Source organism: Tiliqua scincoides, chromosome 2, assembly GCF_035046505.1.
Source record: "Tiliqua scincoides isolate rTilSci1 chromosome 2, rTilSci1.hap2, whole genome shotgun sequence".
Classification (NCBI taxonomy): domain Eukaryota; kingdom Metazoa; phylum Chordata; class Lepidosauria; order Squamata; family Scincidae; genus Tiliqua; species Tiliqua scincoides.
This window is the reverse complement of record NC_089822.1, coordinates 31334925-31356996: the sequence shown is the minus strand read 5'-3', so window position 1 is coordinate 31356996 and position 22072 is coordinate 31334925. Positions and strand designations below refer to the sequence as shown.

At 42.5% G+C, this 22072-nt stretch overlaps 2 protein-coding genes across 4 annotated transcripts in view; one reads left to right on the top strand and one right to left on the bottom strand.

The window, feature by feature from the left end:
- Window positions 1-6908, bottom strand: part of CERT1 (ceramide transporter 1) — an 88851-nt gene extending 81943 nt beyond the window's left edge. For both annotated transcript variants that reach the window (XM_066615905.1, XM_066615906.1), the window contains exon 1: window positions 6656-6908. In XM_066615905.1, the coding sequence (XP_066472002.1) occupies window positions 6656-6751 (96 nt within the window). In that variant the 5' untranslated portion in view covers window positions 6752-6908. The remainder of the gene's footprint in view (window positions 1-6655) is intronic.
- A 329-nt stretch (window positions 6909-7237) lies between these two features.
- Window positions 7238-22072, top strand: part of POLK (DNA polymerase kappa) — a 39419-nt gene continuing 24584 nt past the window's right edge. The window contains exons 1-5 of one of the 2 annotated variants that reach the window (XM_066617288.1): window positions 7238-7305; window positions 12903-13072; window positions 16648-16767; window positions 17673-17825; window positions 20435-20566. In XM_066617288.1, coding sequence (XP_066473385.1) covers window positions 12938-13072; window positions 16648-16767; window positions 17673-17825; window positions 20435-20566 — 540 coding nt within the window. In that variant the 5' untranslated portion in view covers window positions 7238-7305; window positions 12903-12937. Of the gene's footprint in view, window positions 7306-12863; window positions 13073-16647; window positions 16768-17672; window positions 17826-20434; window positions 20567-22072 lie in introns of those variants that run through there. The other variant, XM_066617289.1, reaches the window with a different exon arrangement.

Here is a 22072-nt window from a genome sequence, read left to right as displayed (position 1 = left end):
TTAGAGTTGTTTTCAGTGACTAAGCTCCACAAATTATTTCAATGCTGATTTAGCTGATCAGGATCATTGCTGGACTTTTTTTTTTTTTTTAAGTCTTTCTACATAAGAAAAGCTCACTGGACCCAGTCAAAAGCCCATGTAGTCTAGCATTTTGTTTCCAACAGTGACCCCCACAAGCAGGTGAAAGAATCGTATTTCTCTGGCATCATTACTTCCCTGCAACTGGTATTCAGAGACTGCTTATGCACCTGAAGGTAACGTGTAGCTGTCATGACTAGTAGCCATTGATAGACATATCCTCCATGAAGTTGACCAATGCCCTTTTGAAGTGATTCAAACTAGTGCCCATTGTTATACCTTGTAACTGATTTCAGACTAACTATGCATTGTGTTGGTCCTAAATTTACACCAAACAGTTTGATTGGAAGACTTCTGGTTCTAATATAATGAGAGAGAAAGAAAAACGTATACCTTCTCTCAACACTCTGTGTATAATTTAAACAGGTCAAACTGGAAGCTGTGTCTGCACACCAAAAGTCACTACTGAGGGGCATTTTTGGGCCTGTGCAGGTCCAGTGCACATGGAATCATAACCCACCCCACATGGCTTGCAAAAATTTGGGGAAAGCTCGGCTAATCAATTAAACAACTTTCCAGAAATCCCATGACCATGCTGAAGTTTACTAGTAAGAATGATACCACAAACCAATCTATTCGGTCAAGCTGAATGTAACCAATCACCATGGAACCATCCTGATCAATGAAAATTTTAAGGCAGAAGTGGCACTCCATACAGAAACATTGTGCAGTGAATTTTTTAAAATCAAAATACTACTTTAATACATTAAGGCAATGTAACTGACACTGTACACAATTTTCATTTTAAATTATAACAGAATGTACATGTTGAGATTCATTTTAGCAGGAGGAGAGTAACTGGCTCTCCTCACCCCAGCAGTGCCTTCTCTAGTGGCTGCCTGCTCGTGTTCTTTTGCATCTTTTTAGATTGTGAGCCCTATTGGGACAGGGAGCCATTAGTTATTTGATTTTTCTCTGTAAACCTCTTTGTTAACTTTTTGTTGAAAAGCAGTATATAAATACTAATACTAATACAATTAGCTCCACATATTTCACTACTCAAAAGGCAAACAGAATTAATCATAATGGAATGGAAACCAACATGAAAAGCCAAAGATAAAGTGAAGTATGTGGAATACAATGTAATTCTTGTCATTTATCTTTAGCACTGCAGTCAAATTAGAGGAAGTGTAAAGAGAAGCAACAAAGACTATTTAAAGAATTTATACTATGCCTTTCTTCCAATAAGGACAATCAAGGCAGTTTATAAAATATAATGAAGCATCAAAAGCAAGACAGACCTCAATGAATCACATAAAACAGCTAAAAATTACTTTTAATTAAAATGCTATCTACACTGATAGATTTAACTAAAATCTATCATGACAGCTATCAAATGCCATCCTGAATAAGACGGTCTTAAGGACCCGTCAAAAGGTCTCTAAGAAGGGAGCCACTCTTAATTTCAAGGGCAAGGAATTCCACAGGCAGGGCATCACCACTGAGAAGGCCCTGTTCCTTGCTACTATCTGCCTCATCTCCATGAATGGTGGCACTGTAAAAAGGGCACCTCTGTTTATCTCTGAGGTTGGGCTGGATTATATGAAAGAAGATAGTCCCTTAAATATTCTCGTCTCGAGCTGTTAATGACTCCAAAGTCAAAACTAGCACCCTGAATGGGGCCTGGAAATGAAACAGCAGCCAGTGTAGCTGACAAAGCAGCAGCCCAACTGTGTTGAACCAATGAGCCCCTGCAATCATATGAGTGGTTGCATTCTGTATTAACTGCCGTTTCTGAACAATCTTCAAAGGCAGCTCAAACATAGACCACTTTCATTAATCTAATCTAGATGTCACTGTGGCATGGATCACTGTAGGGCAACCACACCATTCAGGTATGGTTGCAGCTGTCAGATAACCCAAAGCTAAGCAAAAGCTTCTCTCTCCAAAGCTGCCATCTGGGAATCCAAGAGCAGCTGCACATCCAGGCAAACCCTTAAACTGCTGACCTGCTCCTTCAGAGGGAGTGCAATCCCATTCAGAGCAGGGCAATACCTGCATTGTGAACTTCTGGACCAAGAGAACCTCTTATAACAGTTATATTTAATTTAAATTAAATTGTAAAGGAATTCATATAATTGAATTCACAGGATTACGACTATCCTCAGTTTAAAGGAAATACTCAACAAGTCATGTGATGAACATATCCAAAACTAATCAACTATGCATGCAGAAAAAGTAAATAACTTACTCTTTTCCAACCAATAAGCAGAATAAAAACCAGGGTGATATTTTCAGACTAACTTTTTTTAACAAAAAGATGTTCGGACTACAGTACTATGAGATGGAAAACACAATTTTTTATTGACACATTTCAAACTCTAAAAAATGTATTCATTTTATAATGAATACAATGCCAAAGTGAATAATTTCAAGGCTGTAATCAACTTTGTTTATGGTCACTATTTATTGGAATAATTATTGTTTAGAATTTATTCTAAAACTTGGGAATAAATAGAATACTGATTACTTTAAAAAGTTTCTAACTCTTGAATAATAATCAAGCTCCTAAAACTGAGTCAAGATAGATTGATTCGGCATTGGATTAATACTGCTAATATAACAGATTATAGGTGACCCATGTTAAAAATATTAGCATTCCTGATACATCTAAGATCACACGGCTTGAAACAGACTTTAAAAAGACTTATCTTACTTATACAAGGATAGTTGTGTCCTAAAGATGAAGCAAGCCCTACAGATTAAGTAACCAACAAATGGTAATAATTATTTAAAATACAAAATTCTTAACATTTTGCATATACTGTATAACGTTTACTTAATGTTTTTTTCCATTCAAGTATCTATTGTATAAAATAAGATGTTATTTCTTATTCTTGTACATTAAGATATGAAGCTAATTTAAAATACTTTCAAACTTCTAAACGGATGAGAACAGGAAAAGTATCCTGTGTTACACTGGCTCATGCAACGGAAAAATAAACCCCAACGGGGGGACTACATCCACAGCATTCATAATAAGCCACAGGAATTCCAGATGTATTTTGGGATTTTAATGTCTTGTAACTACAGTGATAAACTGAATATTAAACTGAATCATATTAGATGTGCATTGACTAATAATAAAACTATAGGATGTTGGAAATAGGCACTTTTAATTTTTTTTAATCTTCTAACAAGAAGGGAAATTACAAAGACATTGAACAACTGTTATATTACACGCCATATGTGCACACTGCTTTCTGTGTCTGCTGCTGGCAAGAGTGTCACACTCACCAGTTGCCAGCACAACAACTAGACAGTTCAAAGATCAGTGCAGCTGAGCACCTTTGGCTTGGGTTTAATGTTGTATCTCCATCGCAACTCTAACAGATGAGATCAGTCTTGATTAGGAAAAGCAGGCTAGGCTGCAGGTCAAGAGGAACAATGGGGTGGTGGTGGAAGTAAACCGCAGTAGGAAAAGACCTACCATCAGCCCCACTTCTTTGTAATCTGCTAGTGAGTTACCACAAAACTGTGCTGCAGCAGTGACTCCTAACTCTCTTTGGCAGCTAACATTCATCTGAAAAGTAATACTGGGCCACAGGCCTACATGTGTTTTCAATCTGATGTTTGTTCTGTATGACATGCACAATATTTTCCTCCTGTAATCCAAAATCCTTATTTGCAACACTTTGTCTGCCTTCTAATTCATGTAGAATGACTGGAAATTTGTGGACAATACTTAGTTTTCCTGATGAGGGGCTGCAGCTCTGTGACAGAGCACATGCTTTGTATTCTGAAGGTCTCAGGTCAGATAATAAGAGATTCCTAAACACACCCCCAAAAGCTGCTGTGATTCAATGTTGCCAATACTAAAGCTAGATAAACCTACAGAATGACTCTACATAGGCAGCTTCCTATGTTCTGAAGTGACTTTACTACAGGAGTTGCTCAACAGGATCATGTTTTAAGCATCCCGTGATTTGTGCTTTCACTGCTTACATCAGCACACAGAAAGTCAAAAGCTAGGAGTAACAGAGTAAGTGTATACAATAAAGCAGGGGTGCTCAATAGGTGGATCGTGATCTACCGGTAGATCGCGAAGCAAAATGAGTAGATTGCGGAGTGCCGACCCCCCCCTTCAGGTGCCTCTGGGAGGAAACGCTGGGAGTAAGGCCCATTGTACTCAATGGGGCTTACTCCCAGGTAAGTGTGGCTAGGATTGCAGCCTCACAGCCTAATCCTAGGCATGTCTACTCAGGAGTAAGTCCTGTTATACTCAGTGGGGCTCAAGGTACACCAACATACATTGTACACATAAATGTTATATGTTATGATGGCGCGAACATTGTAAAAAAAACTCTGGTAGATCTCCGGGCCTTGCTGGGTTTCAAAGTAGCTCTCGAGCCAAAAAAGTGTGAGCACCCCTGCAATAAAGGGACTAGGTTGAACAGTGACAGTTGCAATCTAATTTTAGAAGTGCTTACTCATTCTGCTTAAGTTTGATGCCTTGCTTACAAATGTTCCTGAGTAAGCAGACTACAGGTTTCTAATAGCAAACAGGTAAGAAAAGTTTTCATACTACAAAGCAGAGAAAATGAAATTTTACAGAAAAGGATTTCACCCACATACATCGCTTCTGCCTTCCCTACCTCCTGCCAAGGAGCCAACCCTTGAGGCCAGGTGAAGCAGCTGCTTCAAACAACAGCCTCAGGGAAGCAACAAACCAGTTGGGGTGTCCTGCATTCCGCACCCAGCCACTTCACCCTGAGGTGAAGAACAAGCAATAAAAGGATCAGAGCAGCAGTTGACACCTCTTCCTTCAGTGCCAACTGCCATGAGAAAGCAATCACAGCACTGGGGCTGAAGAAAATAGCAGGGGGCTATTTTGATTGCTCCCCTTTCAGGACTGGTCCTCTTTCACTCCCAGCATGGTTAAGACCAGCCTGTTCTGTAGAAGCACATAGGAAGGGAAGAAGGCAGCAGTGATGGGGGAAGGGTGGTCTGGGATAGTTATGTTGCCTCCTTGGCCCACCCGTTGTTGTTGCTGTCATCGTCGTCATCGCCTTCTTCAAAATAAGCAAGGTGAGCAATATGCTCCACCTGGTTCTTTAAAGAAGTGGCTGGGTGGGAAAGAAAACAGCAGCAGACTAGGGTGTGCATACATAAAAAAAAGGAGAGGAAAACTGGGGTGCCACTTTGGATATCACTTCACTTTGAGCTGGGCCTGTGTCATGCAGTCACTCTATTTTATTATACTGTTTTCATGTTTAAAGCAAAGACCAAGCCACTCCTCCTTGAGGCTTTCACCGTGTGCATACCATGTGATACAATTTCCTTTTAGAAAAAGGAGGAAAAATGTTTTGGAAGTTTTGCCTTCAGAGACCCCTCACGAAGTAAGCTTTTCCCTAGCTACAGATTCAATGAGTGAATGTGCCCTCTCATATCTGCATAACCTTACTCACCCAAGCTGGTGCCTACAAGTATAGTCTGTGATAGGCTTTGCCAGGCTCTTACCAAGAACCTGATGGATTGATCTTTTCCTTTTCACTGCATCACAGAACAAAGAAAATTCACCCCAACCAACATGAAGGTTATTCGAATAGGTTGCCCTGCCTCAAACCAACAAACATACTTGAGCATTAAAACCCATTTCTGCCCATCCCACAGGTGCACACATTTGATCCAGTTGCATATATGCAATGTTGGCTTAAAGACAGTGGTGGGTGGGCTGGATAGGGCTTAGGGGAATAGAGAAAGTGACACTGGCTAGAGGAGGAGATCATTCCACTAAGGAAAGGGAGGGAAAGGCAGGAAAGAGCCTAATTCAGTGCTTTTCTACTCAGAAGTAAGCCCCATTATAGTCAATGGGGCTTACTCTCTGGTAAGTATGGACAGGATTGCAGCCTCAGCTTCCACCCCATACAAGGACTGCCTGCCAGTGCATCCCACACTGGGATGTGTGTGTGTGTTCTCTCACAAGTACCCTGCTCTGTGTGTGTGTTCACTCACAAGCACCCTGCTGTGTGTGTTCACTCACAAGCATCTTGCTCTGTGTGTGTGTCACAAGCACCCTGCTGTGTGTGTGTGTTCACTCACCAGCACCTTGCACTCTCTGTGTGTGCATGTGTCTCACAAGTACCCTGCTGTGTGTGTTCACTCACAAGCACCTTGCTCTCTCTGTGTCTCACAAGCACCCTGCTCTGTGTGTGTGTTCACTCACAAGCACCTTGCACTCTCTCTGTGTGCGTGTGTCTCTCACAAGCACCCTGCTGTGTGTGTGTGTGCGTGTCTCTCTCACAAGCACCCTGTGTTCTCTCTGTGTTCTCATAAGCGCCGTTCTGCGAGTGGGCGGCGAGGAAGCTGGGAAGGAAGTCAGGATCGCAGGCCGCCGGCGCCAGGGCGGTGGGCAGAGGAGCAGCGGCAGTCACTACCAGGCTCCCTCCGCGCTGCCGCAGAGCCCCGAGAGGGAGAGGTGCAGTGCCCGGGGCGAAGACTCAGCGCCGGCTGCGAGGGGGCGACGGACGGGCGGAGGGAGGCCGCCGCCACCCAGGCGAGCGGAGAGGCTGCTTACCTTGCTGAGGACTCCGCAGAGCTCAACAGGCGGCCCGGACTCGGTCTCGGGGTCCTCCTCGGAGCCGGAGGAGTTCCAGCTCTGGTTGTCCGACATGGAGGCGAGCCGTCAGCCGCGCCAGCGGGCCCCGAGACCACCGGCAGCGCTACCTGCCCGACACGCTCCTCGGCGCCGTCGCCCAGCCACCTTCCCCGTCCCTGCCGCCGCCCGTCCCCTTCTGGCCAGCGCCGGCACCGCAGCCCCCGAGCTCCCCTCCCTCAGCTCAGCGCTCTCGCAGACCCAACCATCCGGGCGGGCGGGAGCGAGTGCACCTCCCTCCCCTCAGAACAGCCCTACTCTCGTAGCCGCCATCTTACTCGAGCTGTGCCGCTATTGGCCAGCCGATCCTCTCACGCCCCGCCCATACTGAGGGAGAAGGAGGAGCGCGCTGGCATGCTGGGAGATGTAGTCCACTGAGGGCGCACCGCCTTCTGGGAATGGGGGCGGGGCTTGTGATGGGGACGGTAGAATCAAGACGGCCTCAGTGCTTTCTGGGGGTTGTAGTTCTGAGCACCAGACTGCTGTAGTCCTTTGCTGTTCAAAACTCGGCCCGCCATCTTGGTGTAGGTTCATTTCTGTAGGAGCTGGTAGTGAGGCGTTTTGAGACTGAGGTGTGTAGAGTTTGTTGCTGCGCTGGGGCTCGTCAGGAGGCTGCTTTCGTGGCTTGGCTCTCTCCGTCCTCCAGCCCTTCTCTTGGTCTTCCCTGCTCACTTTGCCATGGGGGGTTTCTTTTTGGCGCGAAGAGGGGAGAAGGGAACTCCTTTGCTTACTTGAGAATTGGGGTTACTCTTCATTGAACTCAATGGGGCTTCCTTCCAGTGACCTGACCATGCTTAGGTCTGAGCTGTAGGGTTGCTGTGCTTTGTGCTACTTTTGGACAGGGGGTGTTCTTTTCCCTCACACACACAACACCAGCACCGGGGACATCCATTAACATTGAGTGTTGGGAGAGTTAGGGCAGACAAAAGAAAATACTTCTTTACCCAGTGTGTTGTTACCCTGTGGAACTCCTTGCCACAGGATGTGTTGATGGCAGCTGACCTGCATGGGATGGAGAGAGTGGATGGAGGGATGTTCTTTTCTCTCACACGTTCAACACCAGAACCAGGGAACATCTACTAACTTTGAAAGTTGGGAGAGTTAGGACAGACTAAAGGAATTACTTCTTTACCCAGTGTGTCAAGTCTGTGGAACTCCTTGCCACAGGAGGTGATGATGGCATCTAACCTATATGCCTTGGGATGGAGAGAGTGGATGGAGGGATGTTCTTTTCCCTCGCACACCCAACACCAGAACCAGGGAAAATCCACTAAAATTGAGTGTTGGGAGAGTTAGGACAGACGAAAGAAAATATTTCTTTACCAAGCATGTCCTTAGTCTGTGGAACCCCTTGCCACATGATGTGGTGATGGCATCTGATGTCCATGTCATGGGATGGAGAGAGTGGATAGAGGGATGTTCTTTTCCCTCACACGCACACCACCAGAACCAGGGTATGTTCACTAATATTAAGTGTCAGGAGAGTTAGGACACACAGAATGAAGTATTTCTTTACCCAGTGTGTCATTAGTCTGTGGAACACCTTGTCACAGGATGGGGTTTGAGGCTTTTCAGTTTTGAAAAGAGGTGCCTGACGGGGGAACCTGATTGAGACATACAAAATTATGCAAGGGGTGGATAGAGGGATGTTCAAATGTTCTTTTCTATCACACACAACAGAACCAAGGGACATCCACTAACAGTGAGTGTCTGGAGAGCTGGGACAGACAGAAGGAATATTTCTTTACCCAGCATGTAATTAACCTGTGGCACTCCTTGCCATAGGGTGTGGTGATGGCATCTGGCCTGGATTCCTTTAAAGGGGGATTGGACAGATTTCTGGAGGAAAGTCCATAATAGATTGCATGCCATGATATATATATGAAACCTCCTGGTTTTAGAAATGGGTTACCACAGAATGTCAGCTGCAAGGGAGTGGCCACGGGATGCAGGTCTTTTGTTGTCTTGTGTACTCCCAGAGGCATCTGGTGGACCACTAGGAGACGCAGAAGCTGGACTAGATGGGTCTTTGGCCTGATCCAACAGGCTCTTCTTATGTGTCCTTACCTGAGAGTAAGGACCACTTTACCCAGCGGCGCTTAGTTCTGAGTAAACATCCATAGGGGTCCTTTGAACACAACTAGAAATGATGAAAGCATGGCTGTGGATGACAAGTAGGTGAAGTGATGGAACTTGTTTTGATTTTGACGTTTTGCAGTTCTGCTGGCTGAATGTACGTTAGAAGCTGTGGCAAAAAGGTTGAAACTAGTTCTCTTTGAATCAGTGGGGCTTCCTTGAGTTACACACACATAGGATTGTTCTGGAAGACTCTTGTTAGGCTTTGGTGGGAAGCAGGGATAACCAATTTTCAGATGAGGAAGGGGCACATTTTTCCTCAGCTAGTGATGTTAGAGTTGGAAATGCATGTTTTGCAAGTCACAGGTGGTGAGCGATACAGGCAGCTAAAGATACAGGCAGTTGCGGAGTGGCATGCCTATGTCTGACTGTGGGTGTGGCCTTAACATAGTATGTTAAATCCAAAGAAAGTGAATATCTTTAGCAGTATTTGAAATGCATTTTTTCTTACTTAACTGGTAACACTGAACAAAACATTTGATTTATTATTTGATTAAAAATAACAGACTTTGTATAGGTTTTGAGGAGCAACGTAAATCTTGATTTGGGCTGTCGGCTCCTGGTTGATTGGTCTGACAGGATTGTAGATGACAGCAGTGACTAGCTGTGGGTCCAGGCATAGCAACTACATCTAAAATAACCACAGTGAGTCTGTGAACACTCAACCATTGAAAGGGGCATATGTACTCCAGTCCAGCATTTGTTTAGGGTAGTTATCCATGGTACTGTTGGTCTGTGTACCACCATCTTATATTGCTTCTGACCCTTTGTAGCATCATACTAAATTTCATCTCATCAATCTTCATTTCTTCCTCCATTCCCAAGTAGTTGGAAATAGTAGTAGAAAGATGAAATCTGGTACAGTTATGCTTCATACAGCAATAGGGACATTTTGCATAACAGCTGGCACAGACTCGATTAGCCCCATTGCAGGGCCTGGGGCTTTTCTCAGGGTAAGAGAATGAAAGTCCCCTCCACTGAGGAGACCTCCAGGGCTACAGGATACAATGGTAACCATCTTAGTGCCACCTCACCCAGTGACTCCAGCAGGGATAGGATTGGGCTGCTCACCAGCAGATACTGATTTTGTTCTGCTCTTACATTATCAGAAATGTAGTATCCACACCTTAGGGAGTAACAATCACCCTCTGCTTAGTTTTGGCTGTACTTTTGCTGGATTACTCTGGTTTTGGTGGCCACACCTAAGGAGGAATCAGACAAACTGGCTTTAGTTCAAATTTAAACAAAGATGGTTATGAGATCAGAATGTTAACTATTTTCCTATTTCTCTCAAGCAGTTTCGATGACTAATGAAACTATTAAGGACAAGGGATTTGATTTAGTGTCATATCATAAATTTGTTCTCCTTTATCGTTGTTCTTTGGATTCTGACTATTGGGGCTCTTTCTAGACTAAACAGAAATGGGAATCTTGTTCAGTAATGTTGTTGAATTTCCACTTTGAAGAATTTTGAAAAGGCCTTAGTCCGTCGTCCCTGTTCCATCCCCCCGTCCCCCGCTAAGGCCTTGGGAGGGCCTTAAAACATCACTTCTGATTTTCAGCTGAAAGCCGGACTTGACATTTAAAGACCTTTCTGAAGGCTGGGAAGGCTGTGTGCAGTCTCAGAATGCTTCCGGCCCCCAGCCCTACCACCCAGGGTCTCTTGTACCTGAGGTCCCCCAGGTACACCACTGTTAAAGCCTTAACATTATCTTAAGCTGCTTTTCTGTGAGCCTATACAATTAGATTCATATGTAAGTCAATGTCAGCTGTGGTGCAACCAAAATAGTAATTCATGAAAAACTGTAGCATAGATTCCTGATTGTTATCTTACACACCAACCTCCTGAAATTCATAGTTTTGCCATTTGTTTTATTAAAGCAAATAGTGTTGATTCCTAATAGTTATCTAGGTCATGGATCTAGTGGATATTTATAAAAATATTCAGTTGTGCGCTATGATTGTCTACACATGCTGTCATTTCCAGGCCTTTAAAATAAAAAGGGCAACAATGCCACACTCTTTAACCAGTCATCTGAAACAGCCTATGCCAAATCAAGCTTCCTAAGCTTCTGAGTACATGCAGGCTAATCACACCATTCTCCTTGTCAGTATTACTATGCAAACCAGCAGGAAATCAAAACTGACAAGAATCCTGTGTTTCACCAGAGCTCTTCTAAACTGCAAAGCTCTAGTGGCTGGAAAGAATGCTCCTGATAGTCCAGAAGGATTATGTGATGTGCATGCAGGCCTCTATTGGATTCTTGCAGTGTTCTGTGGCATGGAAGGGGGGGGGGAGGAAATCTGTTGCTGCTCAAGCAACAGGATGAACACCTTTAGCTGAAGTGAGTAGGCTTTAAATATTGATCTAAAATCCAGTTTGGTGAATTTCCAGAATTTTTTTTTAAAAAAAGAAATCTAGCTACCAGAAAATAATACTGCAATGTCTGATAAAATATGTATATAACACAAAATCAAATTTGAATTCAGTAAAATGAAAATGTCACATAAGTGTCAAGCTCCTAATAAATAGTGGAATTATATTGAACTTTCCGAACATCGTTAATGTAGCAAATATGTAGTTCTTCTGTTGTGGAATTTAACAGATGATCAAAATGCACATTCAGCCTGTGGGATTATCCTTCCTAATTTTATTTGTTGCGGTAATCAAATTCTAATGCTAATCTGGGATATTGTTTTGACAAATTGATAAGCATAAGGGAAGCTATAGCTTTATGAAGCACTGGTTTTTTGTTGTAAAAGGAAAACTTTAGCAACACATCTCTACGATGGCTGGATTGTTCTTTGTCTTACAGAAAAACAAAGCAAGATTGTTGTTCCTGCTCAATCACCTCCTTCACCTTCCCAATGCAAACAGTAAGGCAACAAAGTATATGGGGTGATTGAATTTGGAACTGAGGGCTCTTGCTGTTTGTAATCCAAACATATCGCTCACTTATTTTTCTTGTTGTTTAGCCAGCTTTATCTGGAAAAGCTGCATTGTGAATTACTTTTCACTTGAAAATATAACAATTCTCATTTTGGAAAAGCATTACTTTCTTTTCCTTTTGTTAGACTGCTTAAAGCTTGCACAGGGAGTGCCTATTAGGCACTTAAAGAGCCAAAAAAAAACCCCAAAACTTGAATGCAGATCCATGTTTCGTACAGAGCAAAATGCTGCTGTTAAGTGCAAATTCCTTTTTATTAAGGAATTTTTTATCTGTGACTTAAAACAAACTGGGTTACATTCAGAATTTGTACTTCATATCAGATCATTGTGTAGAGAAGTGAAAATAAATCCAAAGATAATGTGTTTGAGCAGCCTCTTACAGAAGCATGAGACTGCTGTGGAACTATCTAACACTGGTAGTCCCCATTTTTCTTCTATTGACAGTTCTTTGGGTCCAACCTGATATTACCACCCCAGAGTTTCTTTGAGGTATGGTTGAATTGTATTCAAAGAAAATAATGAATGTAATGTGGTATGTGCAATCATTGCTTAAGTGATATGTTATACAGGGGTGTCCAAACCCCAGCCTGGGGCCATTTGCAGCCCCTGGGGACCCCCAATCTGGCTCATGGGCAGCCCCCAGTCTTCAGGGATCCTCTGGAGACTTGTTGGAACCTATGCTGGCCCAACGTGACTACTGTCAGTGCGAGGGCCAACTGTTTGATCTCTTGTGTGAGCTGCGGGCTGAAAGCTCCTCCTCTACTTGCTGTTTCAGGTCTGTGAAGCAGCAGCAACAGCAAAGGAAAGGCCAACCTTGCTTTGCACAAGGTCTTTTATAGGTCTTGAGCTGTTGCAACACCTTCATTCATACATGTAAGTTTTATCTCTAATATATTCATTTATATAAATTTATGTTAATTTATTCAAATTTTAAATGTAGTATTTTTCCCTGGCTCCCAGCATGGTGTCAGAGAGACTGTGGCCCTCCTGCAAAAAAGTTTGGACACCCCTGTGTTATGACATTGTGATGGCGAATCACCTCATCAGTTTAGTGATTAAAATGATGCATATTGTCTTTTTCAGGGCAAAACTTAAGGAATTGCTCAGCTGCTTGTGCAATGGAAGATACAAATGAAAGCAAAGCCTCTTCCAGAGAGGGGCTTCTGCTTAGAATGGGCCTCAATGATAACAAAGCTGGAATGCAGGGACTGGATAAAGAGAAGATCAACAAAATCATAATGGAAGCCTCCAAGGTTTGTTTGTATAAGCTTTCACTAATGCCTTAGCTTTTCACAGTTATTGATTGTACTCAGTAAAGGATACACAGATTTAACTGCCTGACTTCACTGTTCAGTGTAAATGCAAGATATTTTAGTCATTACAATGATTTTTCAAACTAAGGGCAAAAGCACGCACACTGCTAACAAAATTTGGTGTTTAGAAAGTATTCTTTTCCTGGGCTTCTGTGCCTACTGACTATGTACTTAGTTAACAGTCAGGAGCATTTTAGCTTGAGGTTCGTTGTTTCAGACTGCAACTAGTACAGCCTAAAACATTATGCTTCTGCCTTGGGCTGATGTTGCTGCCATTCCACTGTCATCACAAGTGTTCCTGTTGATGGAGGAGTTGGGCTGGAGTTCCACTATGCATTCCTGTTATTTCTTTTGCTTCTTGCTAATGGGAACCAAAAGCCTAATGCTTTAGAGATTTTTTTTTTTTTGACAGTTGATGGGAGGGATGTTATGGCCAAATGGTATGGCATTAAACTGCATCCTTGAAGGTACTGGGATTTGTGATTAGATTTTTTTGTCTTGTGTTCATTGCATTCTTATAGTGCAATCCTACATATATTTAATTATTACACTTTGTTCAGTGGGATTTGCTCTTGGGTAAATGTGTACAAGATTGCAGCCTGTGTAACCCACGTGCTTTCTATTGCTGAGTAGTTACCTAATCCACGAGATTTTAAAAGTCAAAGATGTATAGACAAAGTGCTAACCGCATGACTTCCTTACAAATCATAATCTACAGAAAAAAATATGGCTTGAGTACAACAACCCTGAGGGCTGAATAACTTAGCAGTAACTTTGGTTTTATTCAATCAAAAATCTGACAGCGGTAATCTGTTCAGTGCAACTACATTAACCTTTTTGGTAAAATTGCATGCCCTTATTTGTTAGATGCTAGTACCTTGAAGATGTTAATGTGGAATCTCCAGTAGAAAAGTTGTTCCTGAGTTTAGTTGCCAGGTTTCTTTAGAAAAGGAAGCACAGAGTATATTACTCTGATCAATATCTTAGGACAGTGTTTCTCAAACTTCAAGGGAGCTTTACTCTCTCAGTAAGTCCTTCTGGGAAGGCACTAGGGCGAAGGGGGGTGCTTTGTACTTACATTTAACAAGATAGGACTGCTGGAGTCTGCAGAAGGTGCAGGGAGCCCTGCTGGTCTTCTGCAGAGCTCCATGAGGCTTGGAAACAGCCTCCCTGAGCCTCAGAAACAGGGCCTTTTCGGTGGTGGCACCTACAGTATGGAATTCCCTCCCCTTTGAATTGAGAGCTGCTTCCTCATTATTAGCGTTCCAGCGGGGCCTGAAGACTTTTTTATTCAGGAAAGCCTTCGAGGCACCATAAGGGCAGCTGTTATAAGTTTGTCTTTTACTGCGTGCTATGTATTTTATCCATGTATTTTATCTTGTTTCAATTGTTTTAACTGTTTTGTATTTTTAATATTTATCTGCTGTTTTGTATTTTTAACCTGATTGTTAGCCGCCTTGGGTGCCCTTCGGGGAGAAAAGTGGAATATAAATCGAATGAATGAATGAATGAATGAATAAATAAATAAATAAATAATGTTCAGAAAAAGCTGGTGCAAAGCACTTCCGTTTTGCAGCACCCTCCTTGCCCCCCCTTAAAGGGACGGGGGAAATGTTACACGAACTAGTGGGTTGTGACCCACCAGTTTGAGAACCATTGACTTAGGACAGGGGTGTCCAAACATTTTGGCAGGAGGACCACATCATCTCTCTGACACTGTGTTGGGGGCTGGGGAAAAAAGAATTAATTTACATTTAAAATTTGAATACATTTACATAAATGAATTTATTAGAGATGGAAATTATATGAATGAATGAAGGTCTTCCAGTAGCTCAAGTTCTATAAAAGGCCTTGCACAAAGCAAGGCCAGCCTTTCTTTTGCTGCCACTGCAGCATCACAGATGTGAAACAGCAAGTAGTGGAGGGAGCCCTTGTCCCACAGCTCAGGTGAGAGGTCAAACAGTCGTCCTCACGCTGAGAGCAGTAGCGTCGGGCCAGCAAGTCTCCAGAGGGCCAGAGGCTCTTTGTAGGCCAGATTGGGAGCCCTGAGGGCTGCAAGTGGCCCCTGGGCTGGGGTTTGGGCACCCCTGTCTTAGGACATTGTCTTAAGACATTGGGGCCCTAAAATGTTGTTTTCTTGCTAGGATTATGTCTGGGGAGAGGTTGGCTTTAGGCTACAGACTTGTGTGTTCCTTTCTAATTAGTCAAAAATGGGATATCCTAGTTTTTTTCATACTTTCCCATTATCAGGAAGCAGAAAAGGGAGCAGAGAAGGCTCCATTGTCATCTTTTCCCAATGGAGATGGTGGGGGAGAAGTATTAATGAGCAAGAGAGAAATAGGTCAGAGGATGAATGCTCTTGGAGGCCTACTCTCTCTCATTCTTGCAATCCATTAAGTGGAGAAGATGCAGTCCCTCTTGTTTTTCAGAGAATTCCCAAGGGTTGTAATTGAGCTCAGGAGGCATGTATCATAGGGCTTTGAGGCCAGTTGGAACTTCCCTTTAAGCAGCAACTGAACAATGGTCTGTGAGTGGTTCCAGCTAGCTGAGGACTTGAGTAATGCCCTTTTTGTTCTCTGGAAGCATGTAGGTAGTACATATGTACAGCAGCAACTGTTGCTGGGCAATGAGAGTGTTATCTTGAACCTAGTACTGTACCGTATTCCCTGGCACTGTGGACACCTGTGCACAACCTCATTTTATAGGGAGATGATGGCAAGTCAGTGGTATTGTGAAGACCTCTGCTGGTCGTGAAAAAGCACTGACTTTTACACTCTCTGATGGGATTTAGTCCCCTTGGAATCAATGGGGTATCACTTAAATAAATTGTTTAATTCTAGCCTTGTATTTGTATCCTTAATATTGTTGCATATTGAGCCGAAAGACAGCTGTAATGTTACAGTGTTCCTAGATTGTAATGTTGTTGCTCTAGGTAGCATCTGATGATGATATTCATTTTAAAAAATGTATGAATATTCTTAATATTTATTTAGAGGAATGTATGAATATTCTTAATAACATTTTGTCCAGCCTTTCTTACAAAGGCTTAAAGTGATTTACAAAAAATGACATTTTTTGTTTGCAAGTTAATATTTTGATGTAGTGTTCTGCTGATACTTGGTGTATCTCCATGTGTTTGTCCATTGATTGTGATGCCACTTCATTTGCTGCTGGTTGAGGGCCCAGTCTTATCCAACTTTCCAGCACCAGTCTAGCCTGAATGCAGCCCTGAGGAAAGGGAACAAATGTTCCCTTACCTTGAGGCTTCTGTGACTACCTCCCCACCACAGGATGCAGCGCACACCCCATTGGCATAGTTGCACCGGCACTGGAAAATTGGATAGGATTGGGCCCTGAATGTCCTAACTTTCATCACCCTAGGCATGATGTTACAAACTGGTGGGTAAAACATTTTTTTATGTGTGTGCCTTTGTAATGTTGATAACCTGAAGAAAACTGAGGTAGGCTGAATAAGATAATGCATATTAAGTACTGTAATTTTAATCTCTTGGCAGGGTTCTAAATTTTATGAAAATGAACTTAAGAAAGATAAACAAGTTAATGAACGAATTGAAAAAATGCTGAAGCTAAAAAGTAAAATCACAGATCAACAAATCATGAAAGCACAATTACAGGTAACACCCTCTTTGTCTTGAGAAGGATGAGCCATATAGGGGAAAAAAGGGCAAAAGTGTTCCTTCTAGGCTACCTACCTCAGTTTTGTCTGAACTTCATTAATTTGGATCAACATTTTTAAAAACCTGCTATAGGTAAACTCCTTAGTTGCACCTTCAGGCAACCATGGTGTTGGTTTCTTAGAAACATGCAGTTAAAATAGCTTTTGACAAAGTGTTTGCTAATTAAGTAAGCAGAAGTTACTTTGCCTTCTCTGTGCCTCAAGTTCATCAATTTCTTACCCAAACTCTGTGAGCATACCTTCTGGAGTGCCTCAACTGGTTTTTCTTGCTCTGTTGACCTTCAGACTTAGAAGTTATTGACACTGTTGTTGTTGCAGTCCTTGTCCTGATGGGGTGGGGGGAGGTGGAGGGTGTTGGTACATACCTTCTCAGAAATCTTGTGCAACTTGGTTGATTAATTGGTGGTTCAGAAAATACAGAATAAAATTCAGGTTCTTTAAGTTGCAGCGCTTTGTTTTGGAAGCACTTTGGAAATGATTACTACAGTCTTTTGTTGGCTTGATAGCCTAACTTGTTCACAAACCATGGTTAGAACTGTGGTTTTCTGGGTTTGGACACAACATATTGTGGTTTGCTCTAAATCACAAATGGAAGATGCAACATGCAAGGGGAGATTTGCTGTAGACAAATAGACCCCTTACATGGAGGAGGCTGTGCACATGCCCAGGATTCATAGTATATCATTATGTCTGAACCCAACCATTTTTTAACGTACAAGATTATCTAGAAATATGGTTTCTATTCTATATGGTACTACTTTCCCTTGGAGGGTTATATTGGTAATAAATCATAGTGTGCCATCTGGTTAATTGCTCTGCATTTATATATTTATCTATGTACAGGTGGATAAGCTTACAACAGAATTGGATCAAAACCGTGATCTTAGCTGTACTATTGTACACATTGACATGGATGCCTTTTATGCAGCTGTAGAAATGAGAGACAATCCTGAGCTGAGGGACAAGCCCGTAGCTGTGGGATCATTAAGTATGTTGGTAAGGTGGAAGATTATTTGTCTTTTGTTGAACAAATATATAACCGCAATGTTTTCTTTACATTCCATGACAGTGAAGAAGGCTTTTCCTCTTTGCAGCACAGCATCTGCAGAAAATCGCCTACAGAGCTGTTCTGGTTTATCTGGAATCAGGGGGAGAGGAGGTCAACTCAGTTGCCCATTGTGATAAGTTTGCTAATTATGTAGGAAAATCCCTTGCATCTGGCTTCACATTAACACTTTACATTGTCCTGTTATTTGGGATTCTTTTGAACTTGTACAGCCTGGGACTGTGGACTGGATCCTTGATACTTCGAGACTGTTTGACCAGCCTGCTTGACACTTGGACAACCTGATTTATCAAATTTGCCTGGGAGGGCTGGCAGAGGGGACAGAGAGGGTTGTTAATGCATCAGTGATGAAGGGATGTTGCCAGTGGTTTAAATAGTCTGTGATACACTTATTTTTGAACAAACCCTCCCTGGCTCTTCCTGTGTTGGGCAGTTACAGGCCAGTCTCCAATCTCCTTTTTGTGAGCAAGGTGATTAAGTGAATGATGGTATCTTGGCACCAGAAAGTTCTGGATGAAATGGATTATCTTTTTTAATCTGGCTTCAGGCCAGGCTTGGGAAATGAATCTGCTCTGGTTTCCTTTGAGGATGATCTATACAGGGGACTTGACATGGGGAGTGCTTCCCTGTTGGTTCTGCTGGACCTCTCAGTGGCATTGACACTATCAACCATGGTGTCTTTGCTTTATTTGGCTTGTCTTGGACTGGGCCTAGGTGTACTGAATTGCAGTGGTTTCAGGAGTCTTTCCGGCTGTGGGGTCCCAGAAGGTGTTAATGGGTGACTCCTGCTTGGGTGTATGGGGTGCTATAAGGTTCCATCTTTACCCTCATTTGGTTCTCATCTCTCTCTCTCTCTCTCTCTCTCTCTCTGAATTTTACTGTTATTTCTCTAAACTGTGCATTTATTTGGGGGAAAGGTGGGATGTGAATCATTTATATAAAAATATCTGCCTGGGCATTTCTAGACTGACTTGAGCAGCTACACTGCTCATTTTATTTATGCCTTTGTGACTGTTCATTTGCCCAGACCTGACCTTGCATCAAAGATTGGTTTGTAATGTATATAAAAGTTGGTCTAATGCAGTGGTTAAGAGGCTAAACCTGAAATCAGGACTTCCCCAGTCAAACCTTCCCTCTGTCATTAACTTACTAGGTCAGTGTTTCTTCTTGTACCATTGGTGGTAGTCACGGGACTCCCAGACCCCTGCTACCTGGTGGTGAGACCAGCAATGCAATACACAAGCTGCAGGAGGAGGCTCAGCAGGCAGAGTTCCAGTGTGTGCTTTTTGCCCTCCTGTCTGCCCTGAGTCTCTTACCTGTGTCTGTTGCACTGCATCTGGTCTCCCGATCAGGAAGTAACTGGTGATGACATTATTGCCAGTTACTTCTGGTGCCACTTCCAGTAAAGGGACCATGCAGTGGGGGGGCAGTGGAAGGCAAACATTTTAAACGCTGTGTTAGGTGGTCTTATACAAGCTGTTCCTTAGCCCCAACAGCAGTATGGGCATAATACTTGTTACAGGATTGTTGTAAGAGTAGCTTAAAGATAAGAGATATGAAGAACAAATGGGGCCCTATATCCACAGATTCGTATCTGTGGTTTCAATTACCAGCAGATGCAGGAGGACCCCGCGCCCCCCTGCACACATTAAGTCATTTCAAAGTTTACTGGGGCAATGTGTAACTTGTTTGTACAGGTTGCTGTAAGCATTTAAGCTCACAGCACAATATAAACAGGCTGCTGGCAGCCTGAATTTTGGATTAACTCTATCGCTAAACAGAAAGCGGAAGTTAACTCTTGTTTAGTGTTAGAGCTCGTTTAATCAAGTATTCAGGCTGCCGGCAGGCTCTTCGCATTGTGCTGTGAGCGTAAACGCTTCCTTCTTCATTGGCATCCTTCCGTCTTGGGAGACTATGGTATCGCGCTCTGAAAAGTGGTTCTGGAACAGCGTCTAATGTGGCTGAAGAGGCCAATTCGGGAGTGACAATTCCTTCCACAGTGGGAGCAAATGTAGTCTATCCCTGGTCTGTCTCCCTGGCTGTGGGCCTCTTTGCCTCTTTGCCTCAGTCTGTTGGGCAAGTGCCTCTTCAAACTGGGAGAGGCCATACTGCACAGCCTGCCTCCAAGCGGCCAAAGTTTCCCATCTGTTGAGGTCCATTCCTAAGGCCTTCAGATCCTCTTCCAGTGACCTGTTTAAGCCAGGTACATGCACTTCCCCCTGGTAAGCTTTTAAACAATACTAATGCATGGCCACCTTTGAAACAGGCGCCCCCCATCAGCGGTTTCCATATGCATGGGGTGGGGGTGGGGTCTAAAGATAGGGGGGGCACTCCTGTGCTTTGCAGATTGAGGAAGTATACAAATGCAAAGGATAATAATAGGCAGAATGTGGTACTTGCTTTCTGATTGTAATGGGACTTAAGCATGCCTCATTATATGTGGATTTAGCCATAATAAATAACCCTTTTCAAACTGCTTTGTTATTAAAGGCAAACAAGTGTTTGGTATGATTTTAAATTCTGTTTTTGTTTTCTTAAGTCTACTTCAAATTATCATGCTAGGAGATATGGAGTACGTGCAGCAATGCCTGGATTTATTGCTAAGAAACTCTGCCCGCATCTTACTATAGTGCCATTAAACTTTCAGAAATATAAAGAAGTAAGCAAAGAGGTAAGTAACTTAATTCTGTAGCGGAGCATCCATTGATTTAATGGTTTTAATTTGTTGTAGAGCGTTCTTGAATTGAAAAATGATTGTTTCAAAATTTCATATTTTCATGAATTTGCTTTCATTCTGAACAAGGTATATGGTTAAGACAGTGATCACAAGTGTGTGTGTTTGTGTAAATATGTGTATGGGTTAGGATTGGATTGGTTTCTTCTAACAGAACTACCTTAAGACAAATAACTATCAGCTTGTCTATTAGCACTTCCTAATCATCAGTTGAATTAGTCAGTTGTGCTGAGCATTCTTTTCTGTCATCAGAAACAAACTGCCCTCGAGAGAGATGTCTCCTTAACATGCCCCCAGTTCTCTGACTTAAAACAAGTGAGATAAGCAGTTTTCTTTATTTCAAAGAGGATGAGTTTGATTTTCAGGCATCTGTAATAAATGTCTCCCTGCCTCCCTGTCCCAGTTTCTTAAAAGCAAGCATATACTGTATCTTAAAATCATATTTACATAACTTCTCCTTGTAATGGCCATGAACTCATTTTTATTTTGCTTGCCCAATGAACTCTGCTCAGGTTGCTGCTGCTATTTAACATTGCCATTCATCAAAATGTTTGTCTACTTATAATGTTATGTTTATAACCATATTAGCAACAGAAGAAAGTAAACTGCTCCCTGGTAAAAGATATAAAATTCAGATTAACTGCTGCCTCTGTCTGTCTCTCTCTCCCTCTCACACACCCATACACCCCACCCCTTAGGATCTTGAATTGATTGTTATGGGATTCAGTAGAGAGAAACAAATAGAATATATATGCTGTAGAGAACCTATGCATGCAGGATATACATTTTGGATGTATACTTAAAAATTGTCATGAAGCTGTTGCTTTCTGGAAGAAGACCTTAGAAAATAATCCCACATTGTACAAGTTTGTAAATGTAGTTAAAATTCACAACCACAGGAACTGGTGATAACTTTGCTGGGCTAGTTAAAGTAGCAGTCCTGTACACATTTAGCTGAGTACTGTAAGTCCCACTGAACGTGGTGGGGCTTATTTCAGAGTAACTATTTATAGGATTGTGTTATATGATTGTAACATGGGGATAAAAATTCATTGTATCAGTTGAAACTTGATATCTTGTCATGCTAAAGTCTCCCTAAGAAGAGAGAGAGAGGTTTGTATGCATTTGTGTACATATCCCTCCCTATGCCTGTCTGCCTTCTTCAGGTGCAACACTGTGTTAATTACCTTATGTACCTTTAGTTGTGAATCACCAACACGGCTACCCCTCTGGAGCCATGCAGTGATTTCATTAGTTGTATCTGTGGTGCATTTGGCCTCATTATCTTAACATTCTTTTTTGTAAAAGGAGAAGCTAACGCACATGCATAGGCACTGATGGACACTGGAGATCTCACAATTTTCTTTTAATTCCAGCAGATACTCGATTTTAATACCGTAGATACTCGAGTATAAGCCAATTCAGTTTACAGTGGAGAATGAG